General features: G+C 46.7%; 1 protein-coding gene across 1 annotated transcript in view; it reads right to left on the bottom strand.

Annotated features, from left to right (window-relative positions):
- Positions 1-27,958, bottom strand: part of zanl (zonadhesin, like) — a 123,384-nt gene that overhangs the window by 79,461 nt on the left and 15,965 nt on the right. Inside the window, exons 18-40 of the mRNA XM_068756186.1 lie at positions 26,183-26,299; positions 25,853-25,977; positions 25,358-25,503; positions 24,876-25,019; positions 24,476-24,583; positions 23,948-24,117; positions 21,006-21,228; positions 14,719-15,046; positions 12,746-12,937; positions 12,057-12,198; positions 11,573-11,817; positions 11,310-11,458; positions 10,848-10,976; positions 10,452-10,584; positions 10,080-10,221; positions 9,487-9,680; positions 8,769-8,907; positions 5,227-5,343; positions 4,897-5,021; positions 3,984-4,129; positions 3,502-3,645; positions 3,102-3,209; positions 2,574-2,743 (exon numbers count right to left, since the gene is read on the bottom strand). Of these exons, the coding sequence (XP_068612287.1) occupies positions 2,574-2,743; positions 3,102-3,209; positions 3,502-3,645; positions 3,984-4,129; positions 4,897-5,021; positions 5,227-5,343; positions 8,769-8,907; positions 9,487-9,680; positions 10,080-10,221; positions 10,452-10,584; positions 10,848-10,976; positions 11,310-11,458; positions 11,573-11,817; positions 12,057-12,198; positions 12,746-12,937; positions 14,719-15,046; positions 21,006-21,228; positions 23,948-24,117; positions 24,476-24,583; positions 24,876-25,019; positions 25,358-25,503; positions 25,853-25,977; positions 26,183-26,299 (3,636 nt within the window). The remainder of the gene's footprint in view (positions 1-2,573; positions 2,744-3,101; positions 3,210-3,501; positions 3,646-3,983; positions 4,130-4,896; positions 5,022-5,226; positions 5,344-8,768; positions 8,908-9,486; positions 9,681-10,079; positions 10,222-10,451; positions 10,585-10,847; positions 10,977-11,309; positions 11,459-11,572; positions 11,818-12,056; positions 12,199-12,745; positions 12,938-14,718; positions 15,047-21,005; positions 21,229-23,947; positions 24,118-24,475; positions 24,584-24,875; positions 25,020-25,357; positions 25,504-25,852; positions 25,978-26,182; positions 26,300-27,958) is intronic.

The raw sequence follows: 27,958 nt of genomic DNA, 5'->3' as shown, positions 1-27,958 counted from the left end.
GTCCTCATCTCTAAACCCAGGCAGCACCAGCCTGTCTCACCCTCCTCATCTCTAGAGCCAGGCAGGGCCATACTTTTTCACCCAACTCATCTCTAGAGCCAGGCAGGACCATCTTGTCTCACCCTCCTCATCTCTAGAGCCAGGCAGGACCAGCCTGTCTCACCCCCCTCATCTCTAGAGCCAGGCAGGGCCATCCTGTCTCACCCCACTCATCTCTAGAGCCAGGAAGGGCCAACCTGTCTCACCCTCCTTATCTCTAAACCCAGGCAGGTCCATCCAGTATCACCCTCCTCCTCTCTCGAGCCAGGCAGGACCTCCCTGTCTCACCCAACTCTTCTCTAGAGCCAGGCAGGACCACCAAAGCTTCTAGAGAAAGCAGTTTCCAGTCAGCTGTGTGAATTCTGACAAGACAATCAGTTATTTGAGGTTTTCCAGTCGTGTTTCAGAGCTCATCATAGCACAGAGACAGCATTAGTTAAAGTCACCAATGACCTTTACTAGCGTCTGATAATGGACTTGTCTCCGTGCTTATTTTATTAGATCTCAGTGCAGCCTTTGACACAATAGATCATCAGATTCTGTTACAGAGGCTGGAACAATCTGTTGGTGTTAGAGGATCTGCATTGAACTGGTTTAGATCATATTTATCTGATAGATTTCAGTTTGTACGTGTTCATGATGAATCTTCTACGTACACTGAAGTTAAATATGGAGTTCCACAGGGTTCAGTGCTTGGACCTGTTCTGTTCACGCTGTATATGCTTCCCTTAGGTAACATTATTAAGAAACACAGCATAAATCTCCACTGCTATGCAGACGATACTCAATTATACCTGTCAGTTCAGCCAGACAAAGTCGATCAGTTGGTTAGACTTCAGACGTGCCTTAAGGACATTAACTCCTGGATGACCGAGAACTTCCTGTTATTAAATCTAAATAAAACTGAGGTTCTGGTTCTTGGGCCAAAGCATCTCAGAAATGTTTGTTCTAGTGTTGTAGTTGAACTCGATGGTGTCTCAGTGTCCACCAGCACCACTGCCAAGAATCTGGGGGTAATCTTTGATCAGGACCTGTCCTTTCAGTCCCAGATAAAGCATATTTCAAGGACTGCGTTCTTTCACCTTCGGAATATTTCAACGGTCAGGCACCTACTAACCCGAAAAGATGCAGAAAAAATAGTCCATGCTTTGGTGACTTCCAGACTGGACTACTGCAACTCCTTACTGTCCGGCTGCCCAAAAAGGTCTATTAAACATCTCCAGCTAATCCAGAATGCAGCAGCTCGTGTTCTAACAGGAACCAGACTGAGAGAACACATTTCCCCTGTTCTGGCGTCTCTGCATTGGCTTCCTGTTAGGGAACGGATTGAATATAAAATCCTTCTACTCACTTTTAAAGCCCTCACTGGCCAGGCCCCTCCTTACCTTACAGAGATGATTATCCCGTATTGCCCCACTAGAACCCTGCGGTCCCAAAATGCTGGCCTGCTCGTGGTTCCAAAAATTTCCAAGAGCAGACAGGGGGGCGGAGCTTTCAGTTATCAAGCTCCTTTATTGTGGAATCGGCTCCCTGATTGGTTCGTGAGACAGACACCATCTCTATGTTCAAGAGTAGATTAAAGACTTTCCTTTTTAACAAAGCTTATAACTAATCAATGCAGTAATCAGTATAATCAATATGCTGTCATTAGGCAGCATTGGTGGCTTAACATCATGACACACTGAGCTCCTCCCCCTTTATCTGATTATTCATGTTATAAATATATGTCAGTAATCTCTCTCTCTTCCTGTAGTCTTGTTCTCTCTCTCCCTCTGTTTGTCCCTCTCTCTCGTTCAGGTCCTTCTGTCCGTGGTGCTGCAGAACCTGGACCTGTGTCCCTCACCACTGATGTCCACATCGCTAGCATTAGCATTTATAGCTTTATATCGCTAGCATTAGCATTTATAGCTTTATATCGCTAGCATTAGCATTTATAGCTTTACATTGCTAGCATTAGCATTTATAGCTTTATATCGCTAGCATTAGCATTTATAGCTTTATATCGCTAGCATTAGCATCTTATTTTTGTCTGCTCCTGCTCTGTCTCGCTATCACTTCCTATCCATCTCCTTGTTTTTGACTCGTCTCCGACCTGCCATTCTCTCTCTCTCTCTCTCTCTCTCTCTACCCAGCCGGCCAGACAGATGGCCGTCCACCATGAGCCTAGGTTCTGTCCAAGGTTTCTGCCCGTTAAAGGGAAGTTTTTCCTTGCCTCCGTTGCTTTTGTGGGTCAAGTTGGGTTCTGTGTTTCCCTGCAGGTCTTTCCCTGCTAATCCTGTAAAGTGCCTTGAGATGACTTTATGTCGTGATCTGGCGCTACATAAATAAAACTGAATTGAATTGAATTGAATTGAATTGAATTGAATTGAATCCTGCCTCTGCGACCCGATCCCCAGACAGAGAGACCAACTTCAGAAATGGTCGTGTTCCCAAAGAAGCCCTGAAGGAAATGCTTTATGCAATAAGGACGTCCTGTGGGCCAAACAGAAGCAGAGATGAAAATGGCAGACCGATTGTCCTGCTAGAGTACTCACGGCAAAAGTCTGGCGTCCTCCACTGGTGGACTTTGGCTCCTGCACTCTGGCAGACATCAGTGTAGGCCTGGAGCTGGTCACACAGTACATGCTGTGTGCCGTTGTACTGGCACATGTCATACACACAGCTCTGGAAGTATGGAGAGGGCTCCACGAGACTGATACAGTCCCTGGAAGACACACAAACGCTTATTGGTGGCTGCCCCAACTTAGATGGTCATTATACCATATTATCCACATTGATCTATTGTTATTGTTTTACCCCTTTAATATACTCAAACTTCATTTTATTTAAATACTGCCTCATGTTATTTACTACAGACAACATTATAGGACATGTCTTGTGTAGCATTGTTAATGTAGCATCATTATCATACACATTCATGCATGAGTCAAATAAAATGTAAAAAGCTAGATTGTTTGTGATTGCACATTGTACTTTAACAAGCGGTTCTGGTTCTACGTCAGGACGCAGTAGAATTCTCTGTAAGCTGATCAAACTGGGAAAAGAAAAGTCTCTTTCTATACCTGAAGGGTCCGGTGGGGTCTTTTATCTTGCCACATTTGTCCGGTTTCACCACCTCTGCCTCCAGTGTGGGGTCACAGTCTGGGTCAGGTGTGGTCCCTGGGGTACACCTGACCAAAACAAGCAGGGTGACCACAGGTCATATTCCATGTTTTCATTCCTCTTAAACAATCGGGAAGAATTCAGACAGACAGGTATACACACTCACTGCATACATCCAGAGCAGAAAACAGCTACCTTCATTCTGAGCACAGCAGTCAGACGTCTTCATAAAACGACATGCTTTGACTAAGAATCATATGTGCTCCATCTGGTCCGTGTGCACTGTGTGTATTAAGTACCAGTATAACAGGTGTAGCTTGTATCTCAATCATATGTTTGTAGGAGACGAGGTAAACTCACGACGCATCCTCATCCTCCTCCGTCTGCCAGCTGTTCCCAAAGTCATTGACGTTTCCTATCAGAGTCCCATCTGGTTTGGTGAAGTCATTGTCTGGGTTTCCATCATAGTCACCGCAAAGGCCACACGTCTGGTTGGAATAAGAGCTGAAGGGACAAAGACAGAGAGCATATTGGATTAAGAGAAGTAGAGGAATGTCCTGAGGAGAATTGAAACAATCCTGTTCAGCTCCTCAATGTCATTCCACAAGCAAAGAGGAGCATGCAGAAACGGCTTGTCTTCTCTGCTCTTCTTAGCCAGGGCATCATCAGAGGAAGAACCAACGTAATACACATGACGGGAGGATGTATTGATAGCCTTTCTTCATGACCTTTGAACTTCACCTGAACCTGGATTTTTCACATCATATACCTCTTTGGTATTCAATTATTCAATTCAGACAGTGATCGGGTGACGCAACAAGACCTCAAACCTCGATACCAACCTCGGTACTGAGATCTGGGCATAATGATTTCCATCCCAGCGCACTTGGAGTCCAAAGGACGTCCGCAGGATGACATACTGACCAGCAAGACTGAGAGAGAGGAGAGGAGAGGGGGAGTGAGGGAGGGACACCTGCAATCCATTCACCTGCAAGAGAGAAGACAGGGAGGTACAGGTAAACAAGGAGCCCAGGTAAAAAGAGCGTTCAGGTACAGAGATTAAGATCCATCCAGCCATCCTTCCCTCAGCAGGGATTTCCCTCCTTCCCTTGCCCCAGACACATCCTACAACTCTTCCGACAGGCATTGTGTGCTGACAGAGAAAACCAGTTTGATCCAGATCAAGTAGATGGGAACAGGAATGAATTAGGGGAGGGGGGAGTGGGGATAGATTTCTAGAATTACGACTTTACAGGAGATAAAAGTCAAGGAATGAGAATGAGATGAAAGCATGGAACCTGTGTGAGTGTGACCGGTGATTATGTCACCGAAACAAAAACAATAATGTCCTGGCGGGATGTCTGTTCTGACTCTCAGGTATATGGTTGGAAGTGTTTTATGTTGTTGTGGTTGTTTATGTTTTTCAGCGTTGGGCGGGGTTCTGCAGTCAGCTGACTGAGGGGACGGACGCGGAGTCGGGGCATTGGATCAATTGTTCAGTGATCTGTTGGTAATGCCTCAGTGTTTAGGTCGAGGGAGACTGCGCAGTCAAAACATTAGATAGATCGATTGTTCAGTAATCGGTTAGAAATGCCTCAGGGTCTAGGTAGGGGGAGGCGCGCGCTCTCTTCCTCATTCAAAAAAAACAGTGAACGACAAAGCTGTGTCGCGCTTTATTTCACTCTTTCTCACGACTATTCCCTTTGTTTAAGGGCTTAACATGAGCGGACTGGTTCCAGTCTTTCCCATACTGACCAGTGTCTTCCTGGCCTTCATCAGGGTCACAGTGTTCCCATCCACAGTCACATAGAGTTTTCTCAGGTAGGACACATGTGACAATCCTCTGTTTTCATTCTTTCCCTCCACTGAGAACCAAGGACCTGGACAGGAGCCACATCACCACCACACATTTTAACATCACTGTGGTTCAATAGATTCATTTTCAGGCTTACTTTATACCTCTCCTTGCTACAAATACCTTTTGAGCAGAAAACTGTGCTTGACAGGAATTCCAAAACACTGGAAATCTGTTCCGGTGCAGTGGAACCAAAGTCAGGAAGAAGAAAGAATGAAACGTGTTCCTACCTGTGTTGTTCTTGCAGCTTCTGGCTAGTGTGTAGGTACATGATCCCATGTAGCTGTAGAACTTCTTGTCAAACGTGTTGTAGTGAGGATCACCAGACACCACGCAGTCCTGAGAGCCTGAGACAGGGGGACAAGCAGCTTGAACAACACCACAGATAAGATAACACAAGATATTCCTTTGTTATTAGTCACACAATGCAGCCTCGTGGTGCGGCTAGCTGGAGCTAACGTAGCATTGCCGGTTTCTCCCTTGAGCCGGTCCCAAGCCCAGATAAATGCAGAGAGATGCGTCAGGAACGGCATCCGGAGTAAAGATTTGACAAATTTGTTCAATTCCAAATCAACTTGAATAAGAAAGTCATACCAGATCAGACGAGGCCCGGGTTAACAATGACCGCTAGCAGCGTTGTTAACCCACGGGACACTTCTGGACACTGGATTACTGTGGGTCAAAGACAGAGACGAAGGAGACGAGGAAGACGAGTGCATCAGCACCGAGAGAAGAGGGAATGGAAGAGTTCAGGACTGAGAGTAGAGACTCTGAATGTTGGGACGATGACGGGAAAAGCTAGAGAGCTGGTGGACATGATGATGAGGAGGAGGAAGGTGGATGTGTGTCCAGGAGACCAGGAGGAAAGAAAGCAAGGCTAGAAGCTGAGGAGCAGGATTCAAGTTGTTTATAACAGAGGAGAGGAAAGAGGAATGGAGGAGGAGTTATCTTGAAGGAGGAGTTGGTGCAGAGTGTTCTAGAGGAGAAGGAGAAGTTCTTACGCTCCACAGGTAGGAGGTGAGTTAGAGGAGAAGGAGAAGTTCTTACGCTCCACAGGTAGGAGGTGAGTTAGAGGAGAAGGAGAAGTTCTTACGCTCCACAGGTAGGAGGTGAGTTAGAGGAGAAGGAGAAGTTCTTACGCTCCACAGGTAGGAGGTGAGTTAAAGGAGAAGGAGAAGTTCTTACGCTCCACAGGTAGGAGGTGAGTTAGAGGAGAAGGAGAAGTTCTTACGCTCCACAGGTAGGAGGTGAGTTAGAGGAGAAGGAGAAGTTCTGGACTGACTTAGATGAAGTGCTTCAGAGCATCCTAGCAGAGAGAGAGTTCTGATTGGAGCAGACCTCAATGGGCGTGTTGGTGAAGGAAATAGAGGAGATGAAGAAGTGACCCAAACCACAAGCCCTGGTTGACCCAGAAGGTCCAGCAGCTGTTAAGAGTCAGAAACACCGCTTTCAGGTGAGAGGACAGAGTTCTGAAGAGAAGCATCAGAGAGGCCAAGTCTGACTGCAGGAGGAGGATCAAGGTCCACCTGGAGAGCAACAACAGCAACCAGGTACAGCAGGGAGTCCAGCACCTGACCAACTACAGGACCAACCCCAGAGTTGCTAACGGCGGTGACTCACTGGCAGAACATCTGAATAGCTTGTTTGCCCACTTGGAGGTGAACCACCCTGAAGCACCTCCACTCCACTACACGGTCAAAAGCAGTTTACAGTTTACGCCTCACGTTGACGGAACATGATGCGAGGTGCACACTGCAGGCTGTGAACCCATGGGCGTCCACTGGACCCAACGGGGTCCCGGGACGAGTGCTAAAGGACTGTGCAGACCAGCTGGTTGGAATCTTCACAAGGACCTGCAACCTATCCCAGTCCTTTGTCCCACCATGCCTGAAGTCCTCCACCATAATCCCCCTGGCCATAAAAGCACACATCTGCGGCCACCAGCCTCGGTACGGGAACCCCACAAGGCTGTGTGCTAAGCCCCCTGCTCTACACCACATACACCTACGACTGCACACATCACAGTAACACACTAGTGACGTTTGCTGACATCTCTGGGAGGGATGAATCTGCATACAGGGCTGGGGTGAAGTAGCTGACCAGATGGGGCAGTGGTAATAATCTTCTGCTCAACACAGCAAAGGAAATAAACATTGATTTCAGCAGAAACTAAATGGACTCCACCATTGTGTGCCAGCAGGGAGGAGGTGGAGAGGGTGGCGGACTTCCGCTTCCTGGGAGTAAACATGGAGGAGGCTTGACCTGGAGTGTGAACACCTCTGTGCTAATAAAGAAGGCCCAGCAGAGACTACACTTCCTGGGTGCTCAGGAAGAATAGCACGAGACAGAGACTGCTGGAATCAGTCTACAGCTGTTCTGCAGAGAGTGTGTGTGTGTGTGTGTGTGGTACACCAGCTGCACGGTGGCCCAGAGGAAGTCACTCCAAGAGGTCATTAGTACAGCCCAGAATGGAATTGGCTGCCCTCTCCCCACACTGGAAGAACTATAAAACTCCCGCTGTCTTCAGAAAGCCACAGACTTTGTCAAATACACCTCTGATTTTTTGACTATGCTAGCACCTCCTGGTATTCCAACATCAAAATGTCCCTGAAAACCAGGCTCCAAACCTCCCAAAACAAACTGATTGGGCTACTCCTCAATCTGGGGCCCATGACCCACCTTCTTCCTGGACATTTTGCTAGCCTAAAATGGCTCAGGGTAGAAGACAGGGTTAAACAACTCAAAATGGGATTGGCATTTAAAATAGTCAATGCAGCTCTGCCCTCAGTCCCCTCAATCCCTGCATACCTGAATAAACACCTCCACAGATTTAGTGACACCCACAGCCACAACACTAGAGGGAGCTCAAACAACAACCTGATTACCCCCTCCTATAGGACTAACATGGGTAAATCATCTTTTTACAATACTGCCCCCTAAGGGTGGAACTGTTTGACTCCTCCCCTCAAAACATGCACCTCTTTGGCCTCCTTCAAAAAGGCCCTAAAAATACACCTTTCAGGGGGACAGAAACGGAGATAGTCATCACGACTCACTCCGGATCAAACCCCCCCCCTCCTTTTTTGTCCATCTACGTTGTACATATTATGTGTCTTTTTAATTTATTGTTATTTTATTGTTATTTTGCATCAATTGAGTAATTTATTTTTATTTTATTGGTATTGTTAATTGTCGATGATTTATGTACGAAGGACTTTCAACGGAAACAAGACCGCAAGGGCTTTTTAGAAATGCTCCTCTTAGACAGGATGTTTGACTGTACTTGTACTGTAATACACGCTACTGTTTACTGTACTTGTACTGTAATACATACTATTGTACTTGTAATCTAACATTCTATCTAATAAATATATTCATCATCATCTGATCTGCTACCATCATGCAGGAAGTACCGATCTACCCGAACCCAAACCTGGGCCAAGAAGGTCACAGGTTCAAATCCCCGTTGAACATACATTTAGTCACAAAGATGATGGCAGAATGTTTGGGTTGTCCTGAGAGACGCTACATATTCTGACTGCCCTTCTGTCAAAGTCGTGGTTATTTCAACGTTTCAATGGAACTAACTGCACAGTGAAAAAGGAAAAGGTATCCCTGATGAGAATGAATGAAAATCATTTCAGGTGTGAACAATGTATTACATCACTTCCTGTCAAACTCCTGCAGAGGAGTGCCTGTGATCCTGATCTTGTTCTGTCAGTAATAAATGTCCAGTTCAGGAATGGCTGCAATGCAGTGGGTGTAAACTCACCAGTGGGGTAGCATCCCAGCTCCCCGTCCTGGACTTTACATTCGTGTGATGGGGGACAGTCGGAGGCAGCGCAGGTGATAAAGGGAGCGTCACACCTACACCTGATGCTACAGTTTTCCACGTAGAACTCCTCTCCAGGCTGACACACACATTCAAAGAAGAAACACGAATGTAGCTTGAATAAGGAGGCGGGGTTCAGTGAACGAGGTGTCGTGCTGTGTTGGGGAACAGCTGGGTGCCTTTCCCAGCATGTCTTATAGCAGGGTGTCTGGGGGGGTCATGTTGGTGCTTGTTCCTTGTATGATTTGATGCTTCCACGCCCCGCCGTTACGTGTTGCACCATTTCCTGTCTTCGGTGTCTGACCTCCTTCCCTCTCGTTGTCACACCTGCTCCTCATTCCCTTCGTCACCCTGCCTTCTTCTCCCTCCCTCTGTCTTCAGTCCTCGGCCAGTTTGTTGAAGCTCACAGTTACGGTCCAGCCTTTTTCTCACGCCGTAGCCATGGTCTCTTTCCTGAACCTTTGCCTGCTTTTTGACCTCGCCTTTTGCCTTACGATTTGGGTCCCTTTGCCAGCGTGGCCTGTTTTCTGTGCACCGAACCTCTTTTCTGGATTAAACCCATCTGTTCCGCGTCCTTGACAGAGGGGGCGTGTAGCGCCGGGTGTGACTGAATGATTGCAGCACCAAATGATAGCCCATCAGACCAACTTCACCGTACCTCAAAATACTGGCCTTTGTGTTGGCAGCCGCAAGAATGGCTCTGGACACATTTCCCAGCACTCAGGACATAGCCGGGGTCACACACACAGGCCTCTGAGCAAGGTCCACTGCAGGAGGGCGGTGTCCCAGTACAAGTCTCCTGGCAGGGGTCTGCACAGGGACTGTAGTGGCTGTTTGGGGGGCAGGTTATAGCTAGAAGTGGATGGGACAGAGAATTTAGTCATGAGTAGGGAAGCGATAATCTCACTCCAGATTATCAATCTGACTTCAATAAATCTTGTTTAAGTATAACTTTTGTAGCTATAGGAAATACAAGATTGTCATTCAAGTGTAGAAATCTAAATCTAAACTCAGTGGAAATGCAGCCATTCAACAGAAGTTCAGTTCTTCAGGTGCAGCTGCTTCAAAAGCAGCGTGAAATGAACGTCTAGTTGGAAGAACATGTTGCATCGATAAGCATCGCTGAATTCCGTGACTTCCAGGACCTCCTCAAACCACTGGGGGGGGGGGGGAATCATTTCATTCCCTTCAGCTCTCTGAAATTGCTTTAGGCCCGTTCTCAGTGCCTTCCTTCCTTTCATAGACACTCACGACAAAATGTTTCATTTCTCCAGGGTCCAATGTTGACCCCTCGGTCCTGGCACTCATTCACGTAGGCTTCAACGGCTTCACACAGTATAGGCTGGGCTCCGTCCAGCGCACACAAATCAAAGACACAATCTCTGAAGTAACTCTGAAAAGACACATTTCATTTGGTCAGTTACAATATTCATTCCATCTTCATCAGAAACACTAACGAAACTTTGGGCTCCTCTTTTTCACATTTGTTGCTTCAGAAAAGTGAGTGAAAGTCAACGTTTCAACAGAAGCAGACTCAGAGAAGGACACAGGCTGTGGCTCAAGCCGACTGCAAAGGTGCCATGGAAACAGCGACTGTGTGTAAATGTGTGTGTGCTGCCTTACGTTGGGGTTGACTCTGGGGTGGCACACGGCAAAAGGACCTGATGGATCCAGCAGCATGCCACAGTATCCGGAGCTCTCATACAGTTCTTCCTCGTGGCACACAGGGATGGTGGTGTTGGGGTTGTAGTTACACCTGCCACCACAGACAACTTTTGGTTATTGATCGTAGTTGGGGGATAATAACTTCTCCAGCCACCGACAGAGCTTCATAGAATTCACCTTTAATCCAGATTATAATATTTCAAGTACATTCCAAAATGTACGTGATCCATATCCTCCTAAAAATCAACTAATCACCTCTCCACATTCCTGGGAATACACTCCTGGAATGTAAGCTCATGTTTTGTGTAGCGTGTAACATGTGGGCGTGTGCAGGAAGCAACATCTGCTACTAACCCAGCGTCAGTGTTCCAGCTTTGTCCAAAGTCCTTGGCATTGCTGGCAAGTGATCCATCTGGTTTACGGAAGTCGTTGTCGGTGTCTCCATTGTAGTCTCCACACAGCCCACACAGCTTGTTCTGGTAGCTAAGAAAGACAGTGTACATGGAATAACCACCAGAGTTACCCTGAGAACATTTACTGAACAAAGTCGTTTCAGTTACTCCACAGAGATATTTTCAGTAAAGCACAGCTGGGAACAATCTGAACACGACATTTCAACGATCAGTTCAACAGTTGAAGTGTTGCTCTAAATCATCCCATAGAACTCTTGCAGCAGACACTCTGATGCTTTTGTAGTAGTACTAGTACTACTACAACAATAAGGCCAATGAAGCCAGCACCAAGCTGTCGCTATATATCTACATAGATCTAGAGATATAGAGACAGTCTCCCAGGAGCACAGCAGTCCTCACTCACTCTCTGGTCACTTTGATGTCCATGAAATGGTTTCCATCGTAGCGAACAGTCAAACCAAATTGGGCGGCCACAGTGTAGAACCGTCCTGACTTGAACACTGAGACTCCGGGGGCTGGAGTCAGTGGCAGGTTTACCTTGGTCCCGTTCACCTAATGGGGGAGGCAGCAATGTGTTTCAAATCTGTCCCTGCAGAACGTTTGACCGACAGCCACCAAGCTACAAGCATGTTCAACTCGTCCCATCATCATCATCTCGTTTCTTACCTGCACAGTGCCACCTCTCAGAATGGATACCGTCACCGCCTGCACATGAACATGTGCAGCCTTCACGTAGGAGATGCTCTCCGCGTTATAGCGGTTTTCATTGTCTGCATGAACCTCAAAGTAGGGCAGCGTTGTTGCATTGCAGGCTGATGACATCAAATAGCTGCAGTTGCCCATGAAGCTGTAGCTGCGTTTGTCAAAGCTGGTGTAGTGGGGGTCACTAGTTGCTATGCATGTGGATGAATCTGCAGGGACATCCATGATAAACTGCATCAATGAGTTCCACACAGTGTGTCTCGCTAGTTAAAGACGAGGAGAGCCCTGCTTCGGCCAGTCGTCTTTACAACATTGCCCCGCAGCAGCACTTGGAATGAAATGAAGACTGTTGAAGCAAAATGAAACATTTCTACTCTTTCCACGACGTCGCAGAACGTTTGGAGCTGCCTCGACCACCGGGCCTTAAAAATGAGCAAGACAGTGTTACCTTTAAGATAGCAGCCTGAGACACCATTGACGTCTCGACACTCTTCAAAGGGCTCACAGGAGTTATCAACACATTCCAAAGTGTAGTTCCCGGCACAGCGGCACATCGTTGAACAGCCGTGACCAAATACAATCTCCCCAGGCTGAAACACAGGAAGTCGTCGTCAGTGTCCCGAATGCGACCAGGACTCTGGTCCTAGTCATTTCTGTCAGGCAGTAATGTAGGAACATCTCCATTCCCCCCCAAAAGGATTGGACGCTCTTATACTTAAATGAAAACAGTTGCCATGATATGTAAACCCTGCAATTCATTTAAAAAAGCAAAGAGTGACTATTGCAATGTTGAGACAGAAACATAAAAACCTTTGGGGAATTGTAACCTCCTAATTATAATTTGCTGCCTTCTAAAGTCAGGAAAGGGTCATGCTTCCCTCTGTGGCAAGAGTTTGGGAACTGCAGAGAACAACTGCTGTCATTTTAACGTGGAACGCTTTCTATCCTTAGCTGATAATGGACTTCAGCTTTCGAGGTCCAACTCCACTTCGCTTCACTTTCAACCATTGATCGGTCATCATTGTGCTGCTGTGTGCTTTTAGGGTTTTGAAAATGATCTCATTTCTTTTCTGCTTAGTGTCCCAGTTTTTTGTGGATGTTTGGGTTTACATGGAGATAATAAAGAAGACATCTGACCTCATAATAATTATTGTGCTCATCCAAACACCCACATCTGTCCAGTGGCACACAGCGCCATCCTTTGAAGACAAACCCTGGTTTGCAGAAGCAACCACTGATACATGATCCAGTGCAGTTGGTGGAAGGTTCCATACAGGTGGGGATACAAGCTGGACCACAGTCTATATAGTCTGAGTCGGGAGGACATGGCTCTGGAAAGAGGAAAGGAATATGTTGAAAGGGTTAAAAAGACGTTGTTTTTTTTCTTTTCTGCTTTTTTTCACCCAACTCCGCCCACACCTGGATTCTTGCCTCAGCAACCGCGGTAGCTGCACGCTGCTTGGTCTGTCGGTACCTGTCTGCTGCCTCCGGAGTCCCACAGGCCAAAAAGGCCTGATAGGACTCCTCCTTCAGCTTGACGGCATCCCTCACCACCAGAGTCCACCAAGAGGTTCGGGTATTGCCCCCACGAGGGGCACCGACCACCTTACGGCCACAGCACCGACCAGCCGCCTCGACAATGGAGGCACGGAACATGGTCCACTCGGACTCAATGTCCCCCGGGACATGGTCGAAGCTCTCCCGGAGGTGGGGGCTAAGACTCCTTCTGACAAGAGATTCTGCCAGACGTTCCCAACAGACCCTCACAATACGTTTGGGCCTGCCGGGTCTGTCCGGCATCCTCCCCCACCGTCAGTGTTGACTCACCACCAGGTGGTGATCGGTTGACAGCTCCGCCCCTCTCTTCGCCCGACTGTCCAAGACATGAGGCCGCAAGTCCGGCGATACGACTACAAGGTCGATCATGGAACTGCGGCCTAGGGCGTCCTGGTGCCAAGTGCACATGTGGACACCCTTATGCTTGAACATGGTGTTTGGACAGTCTGTGACGAGCACAGAAGTCCAATAACAAAACACCACTCGGGTTCTGATCAGTGGGGCCATTCCTCTCAATCACGCCCCACCAGGTCGTGGAGGGGGTGTACCCCAATAGGACGAGGGAATCCAAGAAGGAGCAATCTCCAGGACCCCCTCCAAGGACTCCAAAATGGTGGATACTCTGAACTTCTGTTCGGACCATAGGCACAAACAACAGCCAGGATCCATCCGCCCACCCGAAGGTGCCGGGAGGCTATCCTCTCGTTTATGGTGGAAAACTCCAATATACAGGCACCGAGCTGGGGAGTAATAAGTGATCCAGCTCTCACTGGATCAGTTCGCAGCTGCGTGTGAAGCGGCCGGGATGAGAATCAGCACCTCTAAATCCGAGGCTATGGTTCTCAGCTGGAAAAGAGGAGATCCTACCCCAAGTGGAGGAGTTCCAGTACCTCGGGGTCTTGTTCACGAGTGAGGGAAGGATGGAGCAGGAGATCGACAGACGGATCGGTGCAGCGTCTGCAGTGATGCGGACTCTGCACAGATCCGTCATGGTGAAGAGAGAGCTGAGCCGAAAGGCAAAGCTCTCGATTTACCGGTCGATCTCCGTTCCTACCCTCACCTGTGGTCACGAGCTTTGGGTAGTGACCGAAAGAACAAGATTGCGGGTACAAGCGGCTGAAATGAGCTTCCTCCGTAGGGGGGCTGGGCTCTCCCTTAGCGATAGGGTGAGAAGCTCAGTCATCCGGGAGGAGCTCGGAGTAGAGCCGCTGCTCCTCCGCGTTGAGAGGAGCCAGATGAGGAGGCTCGGGCACCTAGTCAGGATGCCGTCTCGACGCCTCCCTATGGAGGTGTTCAGGGCACGTCCCACCGGGAGGAGACCACGGGGAAGACCCAGGACACGCTGGAGAGACCATGTCTCTCGGCTGGCCTGGGAATACCTCAGGAACCCCCCGGATGAGCTGGAAGAAGTGGCCAGGGAGAGGGAATTCTGGTCTGCCCTGCTTAGGCTGCTGCCCCGGGGACCCGGCCCCGGATAAGCGGATGAAAATGGATGGATGGATGGATTAAATTATTATGGTATGAATGAGAAAGAAAGCAGTATTAAATATGACTGATATACTTGTTGTTGGTTTTGGTGTGGTTGGTGCAGGAGTTGATGGATTTGGTGTGGTTGGTGCAGGAGTTGATGGTTCTGGTGTGGTTGGTCCAGGAGTTGATGGTTCTGGTGTGGTTGGTCCAGGAGTTGATGGTTCTGGTGTTGTTGGTCCAGGAGTTGATGGTTCTGGTGTGGTTGGTGTAGGGGTTGATGGTTCTGGTGTGGTTGGTCCAGGAGATGGTTTCGGTGTTGGAAGAGGGAGACATTCATATTGTCCATCTTGTAACTGGCAGCTCTCAGTGGTTGGATTGCAGCTGCTGTTGTGACACTGAATCAAACCTCCACTGTGACACAAACACTTCTGCTCACAACCCTCCAAGTACCAGTGATCACCAGCCTGACAAACACACACAAACACACACGAGTGAACTGGTGAACAGGTGAACACACACTCAATCAGGAGTTTCCTCGGAGAACAACAAAGCAGCACAATAGGGCTGGGCTGACCTGGGACAAATTCCCAGGCCATTATTGATCCCGTCTGTCCGTAGTGATCAGCCATGAAGGTGAAGGAGGAGCACTAACGGCCATTCAAGCTTTGGCCAATCAGAAGTGTCCGAGCTGATTGAGACCCCCATGTCCGTGACTGGCCCAGTCTTTGGGCTCTTGTTTCTGGCTATTTGTGATGCGGCAGAGTGACTGAACTCTTAGTAGAAACAGGACAAGATTTGAGGATTTGCTTTTGATAGGGTTAATTTGCTCATTTTCAATTGTTTAATGTAACTGTTAGGTGCAGAACAGTCCCATCTGGTGGGCAGCGATGTTTGCGCCCTAAAAGTATTGTGATGTCACTGGGTCAAGAGGTGGAGCTACAAAGGTAATAAATAAACATGTTCCGGAAAGCGGAACGGTAGTTGGTTTTGAGGAGCGCGCCAGACCAGTCGGTCTTGGCTGCGAGAGAGAAAAAGAATCCCTGCCTCTGCCTGATTCATTTCGATGCGTTTGTAAGTTAATATCACAATGTTAGAGACTTTATCCCTAACATTTATTGGTCCTCGAGCCGCGAATCCAATATCACGTAAATCCACGGACCGGAACGTGCGGCCGGAGCGCGGACGCACGCGGTTTTTGCGCTGGCATGGCAATGGACAGTCGACAATGCAGCGGGTCCTCGGAGAAGGCCCCATTCACGTTTCGGTCCGACGGGAGATCCGTGTGACGGAAGAACAGCGGGAAATACGCATCGATGGACGAAGGTAAGTAAGGATTTAAGATGTTTATGTGTGTGAATGAGTGAGAATGGAGGTCGCGCGCGCGTGCTTGTCGATTACATAGATGGGTTTCGTCTTAAACGTTATCTGTGGAAGAGTAATTAGGTTATCATCGAATATCCCTTGGGTCCATAGATCCTAAAACTGGTGGCGTTTACGCTAGCCATAGAAATCGGTGTAGATTTCTTAAATCCGGATTATCAGCGAATAAGCCTTTGATCCGTAGCGGTCATAAATCTCGACTGTTCTTAGAGCAGGCAGGAAGCGGATTCTTCTTAATCCCCCTGCTCTAAAAACAGGCAGGCAGGAAGCAGGTTATTAAAGTATAATAAGCCTTGGGCCGCGTAGAACGAGTCCTAAATCGAGCATGGCCATTGAATGTAACGACAAGTAACGTGTGTATGTATGGATGCTTGAATGGTGCCTAAGCAGAGGAGCACATGGGGAACTGTAACATAAAACAGCATGCTAAAAAACTTTAAAATAAAAATCGTAAGCAACAGGATAGCTTGGGTTGCAGAATGTCTCAGTGAGTTCTGCAGACCTCAACTGGACATTCGTGCAAGGGGGGATATCTTTCCCAGTTGAAAATAGACATCTAGGAAGGTAGATTGTTTGTAAATAGATTATTTCTAGCAGAGAAGGTAAAGGTGATGTTTTGGTAATTAAAGTACGAGAGGATGTTTAATGATGGAGGAGATTTAAGGAGGATTGAGAAGGTCGCTTGGATGAAGTGGAGAAGAACGTCAGAAGGAAGAAGCAGAAACCGTTGAGTATACGGAAAGTATTGAGGATGTGTAGAAGAACAGCTAAGTTGAGGAAAAGAAACCAGAATGTGGTGTGTGTTGGAAATGTAACATGTAAGAAATATGATGTGTAAAGATTGTTTTGAGCGTTTCAGAAGAGACAAAGGAGCAACATGGAGAAACGGAATGCTGAGACCACATGGCAGCTCCAAGATGGAGACCAGGACAACAACAAAATGGAGACTTGAAGCAGAAAAAGTCTTTGTGAATTCCAAATTAGCATGACAGAACCACGTCTCTGCAGCCATGTCTGTGCTGTGAGAGCGTAGCTAAACTCTACGGCACAGCCATTGATATGCGGATGTTTCTGGAGACACCCTTTTGTTTGAGAAAGTTTTGGAAGACACAAAGAAGGTTGACGGAGATGTAAGAAGATGAAGCTGAGGAGAAAAAAAAGAGGAGACAAAGGAATGCTGGATGGTGAAGACAGACAAGAGCCAAAGACATGCCACATGGCATCGGATGACGCTGCATGGAGGCCACAGGCAGGCCACAGCGCCAGGATGGCGACCAAGACAAGATCAAAGTGCTTGCACAGAATTAAAAATAAATAAAAATAAAATATCTAATGCCTTTTAAGAAAACCCCAGATCAGCATAGTGGAGGTAAAATCACAAAATGGTGGGTTCAAGGAGGACGACTGGCTGAATGCCTGTCTTTTTATGGCTGAGTGGAGGTGAGAAGGGCCCTCTCACGTCCGCTCGGTCTTGGGACACGTTTGAAGCCGTTCGACCCCCACCATTTGCTCAGCTAAACACAGGAATGGGGATGTACCAGATCATCCCCCCACTTTTATGACTCTGTGGAATGCGAGCCATAGGGAGTCATCAAGAACAAAGGCTGACTGCAGGGAGAATCTCTGGCAGAAGCTGCAGACAGACAGTTTAATTAGATTAAAAACTAAGGTAATCTCAGGATCTAAATAAAATCTAAAATAATTGATGATTCAACGGCAGACAGGTAATTGCACAAACACACGCACACATCTAAAGAGACTTTTGACTACGGTACAAGACAGATAAAGAGGTTAAAGACTGACTTCAGACTGAAGGAAGATGAGACGACTAGAGACAGACTTGAATCAATTCAGATGTGAATTGGGAACTTGACATTTGTGAATATAACATGTAAATTTAATGCTATTGCTTTTTCTACCATAGCAGGAGGGATCCCGGACTGGACTGGGAGCAGATAAACTCTCTGTCAACATATGGGTTCTCAATAGTGAAACGTGAAATGAAGGAAGGAAGAGGTTCAAAGCTTTTATCGTGTGTCAATAAAGAAATGTGTTTTGTTCTGAGTTGCAAATGCCGATAACAGCTCCAGGAACACCAGAGGAGACTGCTAAGCTGTGATGCAGAAACGACAGCCGACGGAAGCGCTGTACGGTCGAAGGAACATCTCAGACAAGTAACAGCAGAGGAGATGCCTGACGGACTGGAGGCGATGAACCTTCCAGCCAACACATGGCGCCCTCAATAGGAGCATCTCAGACAAGCATAGGGTGAGAGGCACATGGAAACTCTTTTGAACTTATTTCATCCCAAATTGAGTGATGTATATAATATGTTGTGAATGTGATGTAAGAGTAGGAATTATTTTGAGACATTGAACAAGTTAGACTAATGCTAATAGAGTAGACTAGATTTACTAATGGAAGCAAGTTTGAACCATGGAAAACTTTCATAGTTCAAACAGGAGGGATTGCACAGCAGTAATTAAATCAATAATTACTCTGGAAGAATAAAAATAATACTAAAAAAAAAAAAAAAAAATTGTTTGCTGTATATATGTGTAGAATCACTAAATGCTGTTCCAGTAGCCATAATAACTAGTTATAACGGTAATGATTTTGTGAATCAGGTGGTAAGATGTGAAACAACACGCAGATCAGATGTCACTGTATATCAGAGCGCTAGGCTAGTGTAGAGAAGGCTAGGATGAGGTTTGGCCAATGCACGGAAGAAACCAAAAGCCATGGATGCAGTACATCGATTTGGTGAAGAGAAGAAGTGAAGAGGAAGCGTTGAGTGAATAGATGAAGCACACTTTTTCTGAACGATGTCCAGAGAGCAAATGATCTGCCGAAGTTTTTCTTTGTCCCGACAGGAGGGCGAATCTACAGAGCGTGTTTGGTGTTGGCGTCTTCATGGAAACCATCAGGAAGCAGCAGACGGTCCAGACCGAGGAACGGAGGACCACTCAGGGTCATGCTGACGACACCAACGAGACGTGAACATCCAGAGTTCTTCCTGAATCCATCCGTTGCACTGCAGGAGGAAACGACTCTTGCCAAACTGATCCAGAGATGCAGACAGGAAGTCTGATCAGAGAGAGGTGGTGAGAGATTGAATCACACTCATTTTAAGATCCGTGAGGAAGAGACCCTCACAGTGTAACGCAGGACAAGAACACTGACAGTGAAGCTGAATCACTCTTCAAGAAGATTTGCTGATGGACAAGGAACGAGAACGAGACTGACCTAACACCAAGAACAGTTTGCATATTCCAAAGTGTAATCTGTTTGAATGTTTGTTTAGAGATGTGTGACTAGAAGAACGTCATAAAGTAATCTATGCAGATTAGGAGAGTTTCATAGGAGTAGTTAACCAACACCTGGTATCGTTATACTATATTAATTGCAACTGTCAGTAATTTATGATTAAGTGGAGAAGCGTACGATGCAATTAGAATCCTAAAATAGATCAAATAACACTAATGAGCAGGATGTAGATTTAAATTCATAAACTAAATTTAACTAAACCATTGCTATTTGATATTCCAATAGGCATGAAATTAATAGAAAGATAGGTTAACAATTATACTAAAATAGAAGTAATAAGTCTACAACAACGTAAAAGTGTATAAGCATATGACTTTTGATAGCATTAGAGTAAGTAAAAGTAGCTAAATTATAGTGACAAGTTGAGTTAATAAGACAGTAAGAGATTGTTATGATTATCCATCCATAATATAGACATTGTAATAATTTAATTTGGAGTTCAGAATGTTCCAGATGTGTTAAGACTTTGGAGCAATAAAGATAAAATAATCATGTCACTGTTTTCAAATTTCAGTGTAGAGAAGATGATGCTGGTAAAATGTTAAAGTAATTCAAACTAGGAGAAATATCCGTAATGCTCTAACGTAGGATTTGTGAATAAAGGGTTTGACAGTAACATTTGGATTGTGGAAATGAATGTTGATTGTTTTTGTACTGATTTGAATTTATGTTTTTTCATGTTTGTTTTCCTTGTTGACGATGAATGAGATGTTTGACATTGTATTAGGAAGATTGTTAAAATGCCTGGATTGGGGGTCTGTGAGATGATCGCAGCTGCCGGCTGGATCTGGAAGGAATTTTCCCGTCTGAAAGAAGTTTGGATTTGAAGAAGAATTATGCAAAATACGGGTTTTTCGCCTTCCTCCCTGATTCAGGTCAGGTCATGAATGTAAGAACTCAGGTATTGATTTTGATTGTATTGATTTTGTTCTATGATTGTTTTCTGGTAGTTTAGTTCAAGCATGTTTAGTTAACACTGAATGTTTTGTAGAAACCAGAAGAATGTTACAGTTTTACAATGAAAATACAGGAGGGAATGATAGGGTTAATTTGCTCATTTTCAATTGTTTAATGTAACTGTTAGGTGCAGAACAGTCCCATCTGGTGGGCAGCGATGTTTGTGCTCTTAAAGTATTGTGATGTCACTGGGTCAAGAGGTGGAGCTACGAAGGTGATAAATAAACATGTTCTGGAAAGCGGAACGGTAGTTGGTTTTGAGGAGCGCGCCAGACCAGTCGGTCTTGGCTGCGTCAGAGAGAAAGAATCCCTGCCTCTGCCTGATTCATTTCGATGCGTTTGTAAGTTAATATCACAATGTTAGAGACTTTATCCCTAACAGCTTTGCAATGCATCTCTGCCATAATTGATCACTTCCCTCTTTGTGAATACTTTCACCTGATTGTAGTAGGACAAATGTTTCTGGAATATTTGCAGGAGCATTTCTCTACCTGATTGAAATGCAGGCTCTTAGCTATGTCGAATCTTTCCTTTCTGCTCACTGCTCATTTCTATGTTCATCTTTGACTTTGGTGTATTTCCAACATTGCTTTGGAAGCTTTTTGAGCCGTTTCTGACTCAGGTAAAAGAACAGAACACAGACCACCTGATGGATGGATGGATGACACTTCTACCACCGAGCCACAGCTGCCCAATCGGAACGTACAGCCAGTTGTTGGCACTTACAGGATGATAGGATCCGCTGGCATCAGCACAGCCGCAGTCTTTCAGTGTTACACACTTGTCGTTGCTGAGGATGAAGCCGGAGTCACACTCACAACCCTCCACACAAACATCCTCACAGCCAGGCGGTCCCACCACAGCGAGACATGTCTCTGGACAGGAGCTCACACATAAGGAGTAGGAGCTGTTGGGAGGACAGTGCAAGGCTGCATGGAGAGGCAAAAGGATGAAGGGTGAGGGAGGGGTGAGGAAGGAGGAGGAGAGAAGAACAACAGTTGGATTTCAGTACTACTGTGGAGTTCTCCAGTCTTGGTCTTGAGACCACTTTTTAAGGGTCTCGGTCTTGTCTCGGTCTGGGACAGGGTGGACTCCGGATTTTTGATCCAGACCGGTCGAGACCATCCTGTCTCACCCCACTCATCTCTAGAGCCATGCAGGGCCATCCTGTCTCACCCTCCACATCTCAAGAGCCAGGCAGGACCATCCTGTCTCACCCCACTCATCTCTAGATCCAGGCAGGACCATCCTGTCTCACCCCACTCATCTCTAGAGCCATGCAGGGCCATCCTGTCTCACCCTCCACATCTCAAGAGCCAGGCAGGACCATCCTGTCTCACCCCACTCATCTCTAGAGCCATGCAGGGCCATCCTGTCTCACCCAACTCATCTCTAGAGCCAGGAAGGGCCAACCTGTCTCACCCTCCTTATCTCTAAACCCAGGCAGGGCCATCCAGTATCACCCTCCTCCTCTCTCGAGCCAGGCAGGACCTCCCTGTCTCACCCAACTCTTCTCTAGAGCCAGGCAGGACCACCAAAGCTTCTAGAGAAAGCAGTTTCCAGTCAGCTGTGTGATTTCTTACAAGACAATCAGTTATTTGAGGTTTTCCAGTCGTGTTTCAGAGCTCATCATAGCACAGAGACAGCATTAGTTAAAGTCACCAATGACCTTTAATAGCGTCTGATAATGGACTTGTCTCTGTGCTTATTTTATTAGATCTCAGTGCAGCCTTTGACACAATAGATCATCAGATTCTGTTACAGAGGCTGGAACAATCTGTTGGTGTTGGAGGATCTGCATTGAACTGGTTTAGATCATATTTATCTGATAGATTTCAGTTTGTACGTGTTCATGATGAATCTTCTACGTACACTGAAGTTAAATATGGAGTTCCACAGGGTTCAGTGCTTGGACCTGTTCTGTTCACGCTGTATATGCTTCCCTTAGGTAACATTATTAAGAAACATAGCATAAATTTCCACTGCTATGCAGACGATACTCAATTGTACCTGTCAGTTCAGCCAGACAAAGTCGATCAGTTGGTTAGACTTCAGACGTGCCTTAAGGACATTAACTCCTGGATGACCGAGAACTTCCTGTTATTAAATCTAAATAAAACTGAGGTTCTGGTTCTTGGGCCAAAGCATCTCAGAAATGTTTGTTCTAGTGTTGTAGTTGAACTCGATGGTGTCTCAGTGTCCACCAGCACCACTGCCAAGAATCTGGGGGTAATCTTTGATCAGGACCTGTCCTTTCAGTCCCAGATAAAGCATATTTCAAGGACTGCGTTCTTTCACCTTCGGAATATTTCAACGGTCAGGCACCTACTAACCCGAAAAGATGCAGAAAAAATAGTCCATGCTTTGGTGACTTCCAGACTGGACTACTGCAACTCCTTACTGTCCGGCTGCCCAAAAAGGTCTATTAAACATCTCCAGCTAATCCAGAACGCAGCAGCTCGTGTTCTAACAGGAACCAGACTGAGAGAACACATTTCCCCTGTTCTGGCGTCTCTGCATTGGCTTCCTGTTAGGGAACGGATTGAATATAAAATCCTTCTACTCACTTTTAAAGCCCTCACTGGCCAGGCCCCTCCTTACCTTACAGAGATGATTATCCCGTATTGCCCCACTAGAACCCTGCGGTCCCAAAATGCTGGCCTGCTCGTGGTTCCAAAAATTTCCAAGAGCAGACAGGGGGGCGGAGCTTTCAGTTATCAAGCTCCTTTATTGTGGAATCGGCTCCCTGATTGGTTCGTGAGACAGACACCATCTCTATATTCAAGAGTAGACTAAAGACTTTCCTTTTTAACAAAGCTTATAACTAATCGATGCAGTAATCAATATAATCAATATGCTGTCATTAGGCAGCACTGGTGGCTTAACATCATGACACACTGAGCTCCTCCCCCTTTATCTGGTTATTCATGTTATAAATATATGTCAGTAATCTCTCTCTCTTCCTGTAGTCTTGTTCTTGCTCTCCCGCTGTTTGTCCCTCTCTCTCGTTCAGGTCCTTCTGTCCGTAGTGCTGCAGAACCTGGACCTGTGTCCCTCACCGCTGATGTCCACATCGCTAGCATTAGCATTTATAGCATTATATCGCTAGCATTAGCATCTTATTTTTGTCTGCTCCTGCTCTGTCTCGCTATCACTTCCTATCCATCTTCTTGTTTTTGACTCGTCTCCGACCTGCCATTCTCTCTCTCTCTCTCTCTCTCTCTCTCTCTCTCTCTCTCTACCCAGCCGGTCAGACAGATGGCCGTCCACCATGAGCCTAGGTTCTGTCCAAGGTTTCTGCCCGTTAAAGGGAAGTTTTTCCTTGCCTCCGTTGCTTTTGTGGGTCAAGTTGGGTTCTGTGTTTCCCTGCAGGTCTTTCCCTGCTAATCCTGTAAAGTGCCTTGAGATGACTTTATGTTGTGATCTGGCGCTACATAAATAAAACTGAATTGAATTGAATTGAATTGAATTGAATTGAATTGAATCCTGCCTCTGCGACCCGATCCCCAGACAGAGAGACCAACTTCAGAAATGGTCGTGTTCCCAAAGAAGCCCTGAAGGAAATGCTTTATGCAATAAGGACGTCCTGTGGGCCAAACAGAAGCAGAGATGAAAATGGCAGACCGATTGTCCTGCTAGAGTACTCACGGCAAAAGTCTGGCGTCCTCCACTGGTGGACTTTGGCTCCTGCACTCTGGCAGACATCAGTGTAGGCCTGGAGCTGGTCACACAGTACATGCTGTGTGCCGTTGTACTGGCACATGTCATACACACAGCTCTGGAAGTATGGAGAGGGCTCCACGAGACTGATACAGTCCCTGGAAGACACACAAACGCTTATTGGTGGCTGCCCCAACTTAGATGGTCATTATACCATATTATCCACATTGATCTATTGTTATTGTTTTACCCTTTTAATATACTCAAACTTCATTTTATTTAAATACTGCCTCATGTTATTTACTACAGACAACATTATAGGACATGTCTTGTGTAGCATTGTTAATGTAGCATCATTATCATACACATTCATGCATGAGTCAAATAAAATGTAAAAAGCTAGATTGTTTGTGATTGCACATTGTACTTTAACAAGCGGTTCTGGTTCTACGTCAGGACGCAGTAGAATTCTCTGTAAGCTGATCAAACTGGGAAAAGAAAAGTCTCTTTCTATACCTGAAGGGTCCGGTGGGGTCTTTTATCTTGCCACATTTGTCCGGTTTCACCACCTCTGCCTCCAGTGTGGGGTCACAGTCTGGGTCAGGTGTGGTCCCTGGGGTACACCTGACCAAAACAAGCAGGGTGACCACAGGTCATATTCCATGTTTTCATTCCTCTTAAACAATCGGGAAGAATTCAGACAGACAGGTATACACACTCACTGCATACATCCAGAGCAGAAAACAGCTACCTTCATTCTGAGCACAGCAGTCAGACGTCTTCATAAAACGACATGCTTTGACTAAGAATCATATGTGCTCCATCTGGTCCGTGTGCACTGTGTGTATTAAGTACCAGTATAACAGGTGTAGCTTGTATCTCAATCATATGTTTGTAGGAGACGAGGTAAACTCACGACGCATCCTCATCCTCCTCCGTCTGCCAGCTGTTCCCAAAGTCATTGACGTTTCCTATCAGAGTCCCATCTGGTTTGGTGAAGTCATTGTCTGGGTTTCCATCATAGTCACCGCAAAGGCCACACGTCTGGTTGGAATAAGAGCTGAAGGGACAAAGACAGAGAGCATATTGGATTAAGAGAAGTAGAGGAATGTCCTGAGGAGAATTGAAACAATCCTGTTCAGCTCCTCAATGTCATTCCACAAGCAAAGAGGAGCATGCAGAAACGGCTTGTCTTCTCTGCTCTTCTTAGCCAGGGCATCATCAGAGGAAGAACCAACGTAATACACATGACGGGAGGATGTATTGATAGCCTTTCTTCATGACCTTTGAACTTCACCTGAACCTGGATTTTTCACATCATATACCTCTTTGGTATTCAATTATTCAATTCAGACAGTGATCGGGTGACGCAACAAGACCTCAAACCTCGATACCAACCTCGGTACTGAGATCTGGGCATAATGATTTCCATCCCAGCGCACTTGGAGTCCAAAGGACGTCCGCAGGATGACATACTGACCAGCAAGACTGAGAGAGAGGAGAGGAGAGGGGGAGTGAGGGAGGGACACCTGCAATCCATTCACCTGCAAGAGAGAAGACAGGGAGGTACAGGTAAACAAGGAGCCCAGGTAAAAAGAGCGTTCAGGTACAGAGATTAAGATCCATCCAGCCATCCTTCCCTCAGCAGGGATTTCCCTCCTTCCCTTGCCCCAGACACATCCTACAACTCTTCCGACAGGCATTGTGTGCTGACAGAGAAAACCAGTTTGATCCAGATCAAGTAGATGGGAACAGGAATGAATTAGGGGAGGGGGGAGTGGGGATAGATTTCTAGAATTACGACTTTACAGGAGATAAAAGTCAAGGAATGAGAATGAGATGAAAGCATGGAACCTGTGTGAGCGGACTGGTTCCAGTCTTTCCCATACTGACCAGTGTCTTCCTGGCCTTCATCAGGGTCACAGTGTTCCCATCCACAGTCACATAGAGTTTTCTCAGGTAGGACACATGTGACAATCCTCTGTTTTCATTCTTTCCCTCCACTGAGAACCAAGGACCTGGACAGGAGCCACATCACCACCACACATTTTAACATCACTGTGGTTCAATAGATTCATTTTCAGGCTTACTTTATACCTCTCCTTGCTACAAATACCTTTTGAGCAGAAAACTGTGCTTGACAGGAATTCCAAAACACTGGAAATCTGTTCCGGTGCAGTGGAACCAAAGTCAGGAAGAAGAAAGAATGAAACGTGTTCCTACCTGTGTTGTTCTTGCAGCTTCTGGCTAGTGTGTAGGTACATGATCCCATGTAGCTGTAGAACTTCTTGTCAAACGTGTTGTAGTGAGGATCACCAGACACCACGCAGTCCTGAGAGCCTGAGACAGGGGGACAAGCAGCTTGAACAACACCACAGATAAGATAACACAAGATATTCCTTTGTTATTAGTCACACAATGCAGCCTCGTGGTGCGGCTAGCTGGAGCTAACGTAGCATTGCCGGTTTCTCCCTTGAGCCGGTCCCAAGCCCAGATAAATGCAGAGAGATGCGTCAGGAACGGCATCCGGAGTAAAGATTTGACAAATTTGTTCAATTCCAAATCAACTTGAATAAGAAAGTCATACCAGATCAGACGAGGCCCGGGTTAACAATGACCGCTAGCAGCGTTGTTAACCCACGGGACACTTCTGGACACTGGATTACTGTGGGTCAAAGACAGAGACGAAGGAGACGAGGAAGACGAGTGCATCAGCACCGAGAGAAGAGGGAATGGAAGAGTTCAGGACTGAGAGTAGAGACTCTGAATGTTGGGACGATGACGGGAAAAGCTAGAGAGCTGGTGGACATGATGATGAGGAGGAGGAAGGTGGATGTGTGTCCAGGAGACCAGGAGGAAAGAAAGCAAGGCTAGAAGCTGAGGAGCAGGATTCAAGTTGTTTATAACAGAGGAGAGGAAAGAGGAATGGAGGAGGAGTTATCTTGAAGGAGGAGTTGGTGCAGAGTGTTCTAGAGGAGAAGGAGAAGTTCTTACGCTCCACAGGTAGGAGGTGAGTTAGAGGAGAAGGAGAAGTTCTGGACTGACTTAGATGAAGTGCTTCAGAGCATCCTAGCAGAGAGAGAGTTCTGATTGGAGCAGACCTCAGTGGGCGTGTTGGTGAAGGAAATAGAGGAGATGAAGAAGTGACCCAAACCACAAGCCCTGGTTGACCCAGAAGGTCCAGCAGCTGTTAAGAGTCAGAAACACCGCTTTCAGGTGAGAGGACAGAGTTCTGAAGAGAAGCATCAGAGAGGCCAAGTCTGACTGCAGGAGGAGGATCAAGGTCCACCTGGAGAGCAACAACAGCAACCAGGTACAGCAGGGAGTCCAGCACCTGACCAACTACAGGACCAACCCCAGAGTTGCTAACGGCGGTGACTCACTGGCAGAACATCTGAATAGCTTGTTTGCCCACTTGGAGGTGAACCACCCTGAAGCACCTCCACTCCACTACACGGTCAAAAGCAGTTTAGAGTTTACGCCTCACGTTGACGGAACATGATGCGAGGTGCACACTGCAGGCTGTGAACCCATGGGCGTCCACTGGACCCAACGGGGTCCCGGGACGAGTGCTAAAGGACTGTGCAGACCAGCTGGTTGGAATCTTCACAAGGACCTGCAACCTATCCCAGTCCTTTGTCCCACCATGCCTGAAGTCCTCCACCATAATCCCCCTGGCCATAAAAGCACACATCTGCGGCCACCAGCCTCGGTACGGGAACCCCACAAGGCTGTGTGCTAAGCCCCCTGCTCTACACCACATACACCTACGACTGCACACATCACAGTAACACACTAGTGACATTTGCTGACATCTCTGGGAGGGATGAATCTGCATACAGGGCTGGGGTGAAGTAGCTGACCAGATGGGGCAGTGGTAATAATCTTCTGCTCAACACAGCAAAGGAAATAAACATTGATTTCAGCAGAAACTAAATGGACTCCACCATTGTGTGCCAGCAGGGAGGAGGTGGAGAGGGTGGCGGACTTCCGCTTCCT

This window comes from Brachionichthys hirsutus, chromosome 23 (assembly GCF_040956055.1).
Source record: "Brachionichthys hirsutus isolate HB-005 chromosome 23, CSIRO-AGI_Bhir_v1, whole genome shotgun sequence".
Taxonomy (NCBI): domain Eukaryota; kingdom Metazoa; phylum Chordata; class Actinopteri; order Lophiiformes; family Brachionichthyidae; genus Brachionichthys; species Brachionichthys hirsutus.
This window is presented reverse-complemented; position numbering and strand designations above follow the sequence as displayed.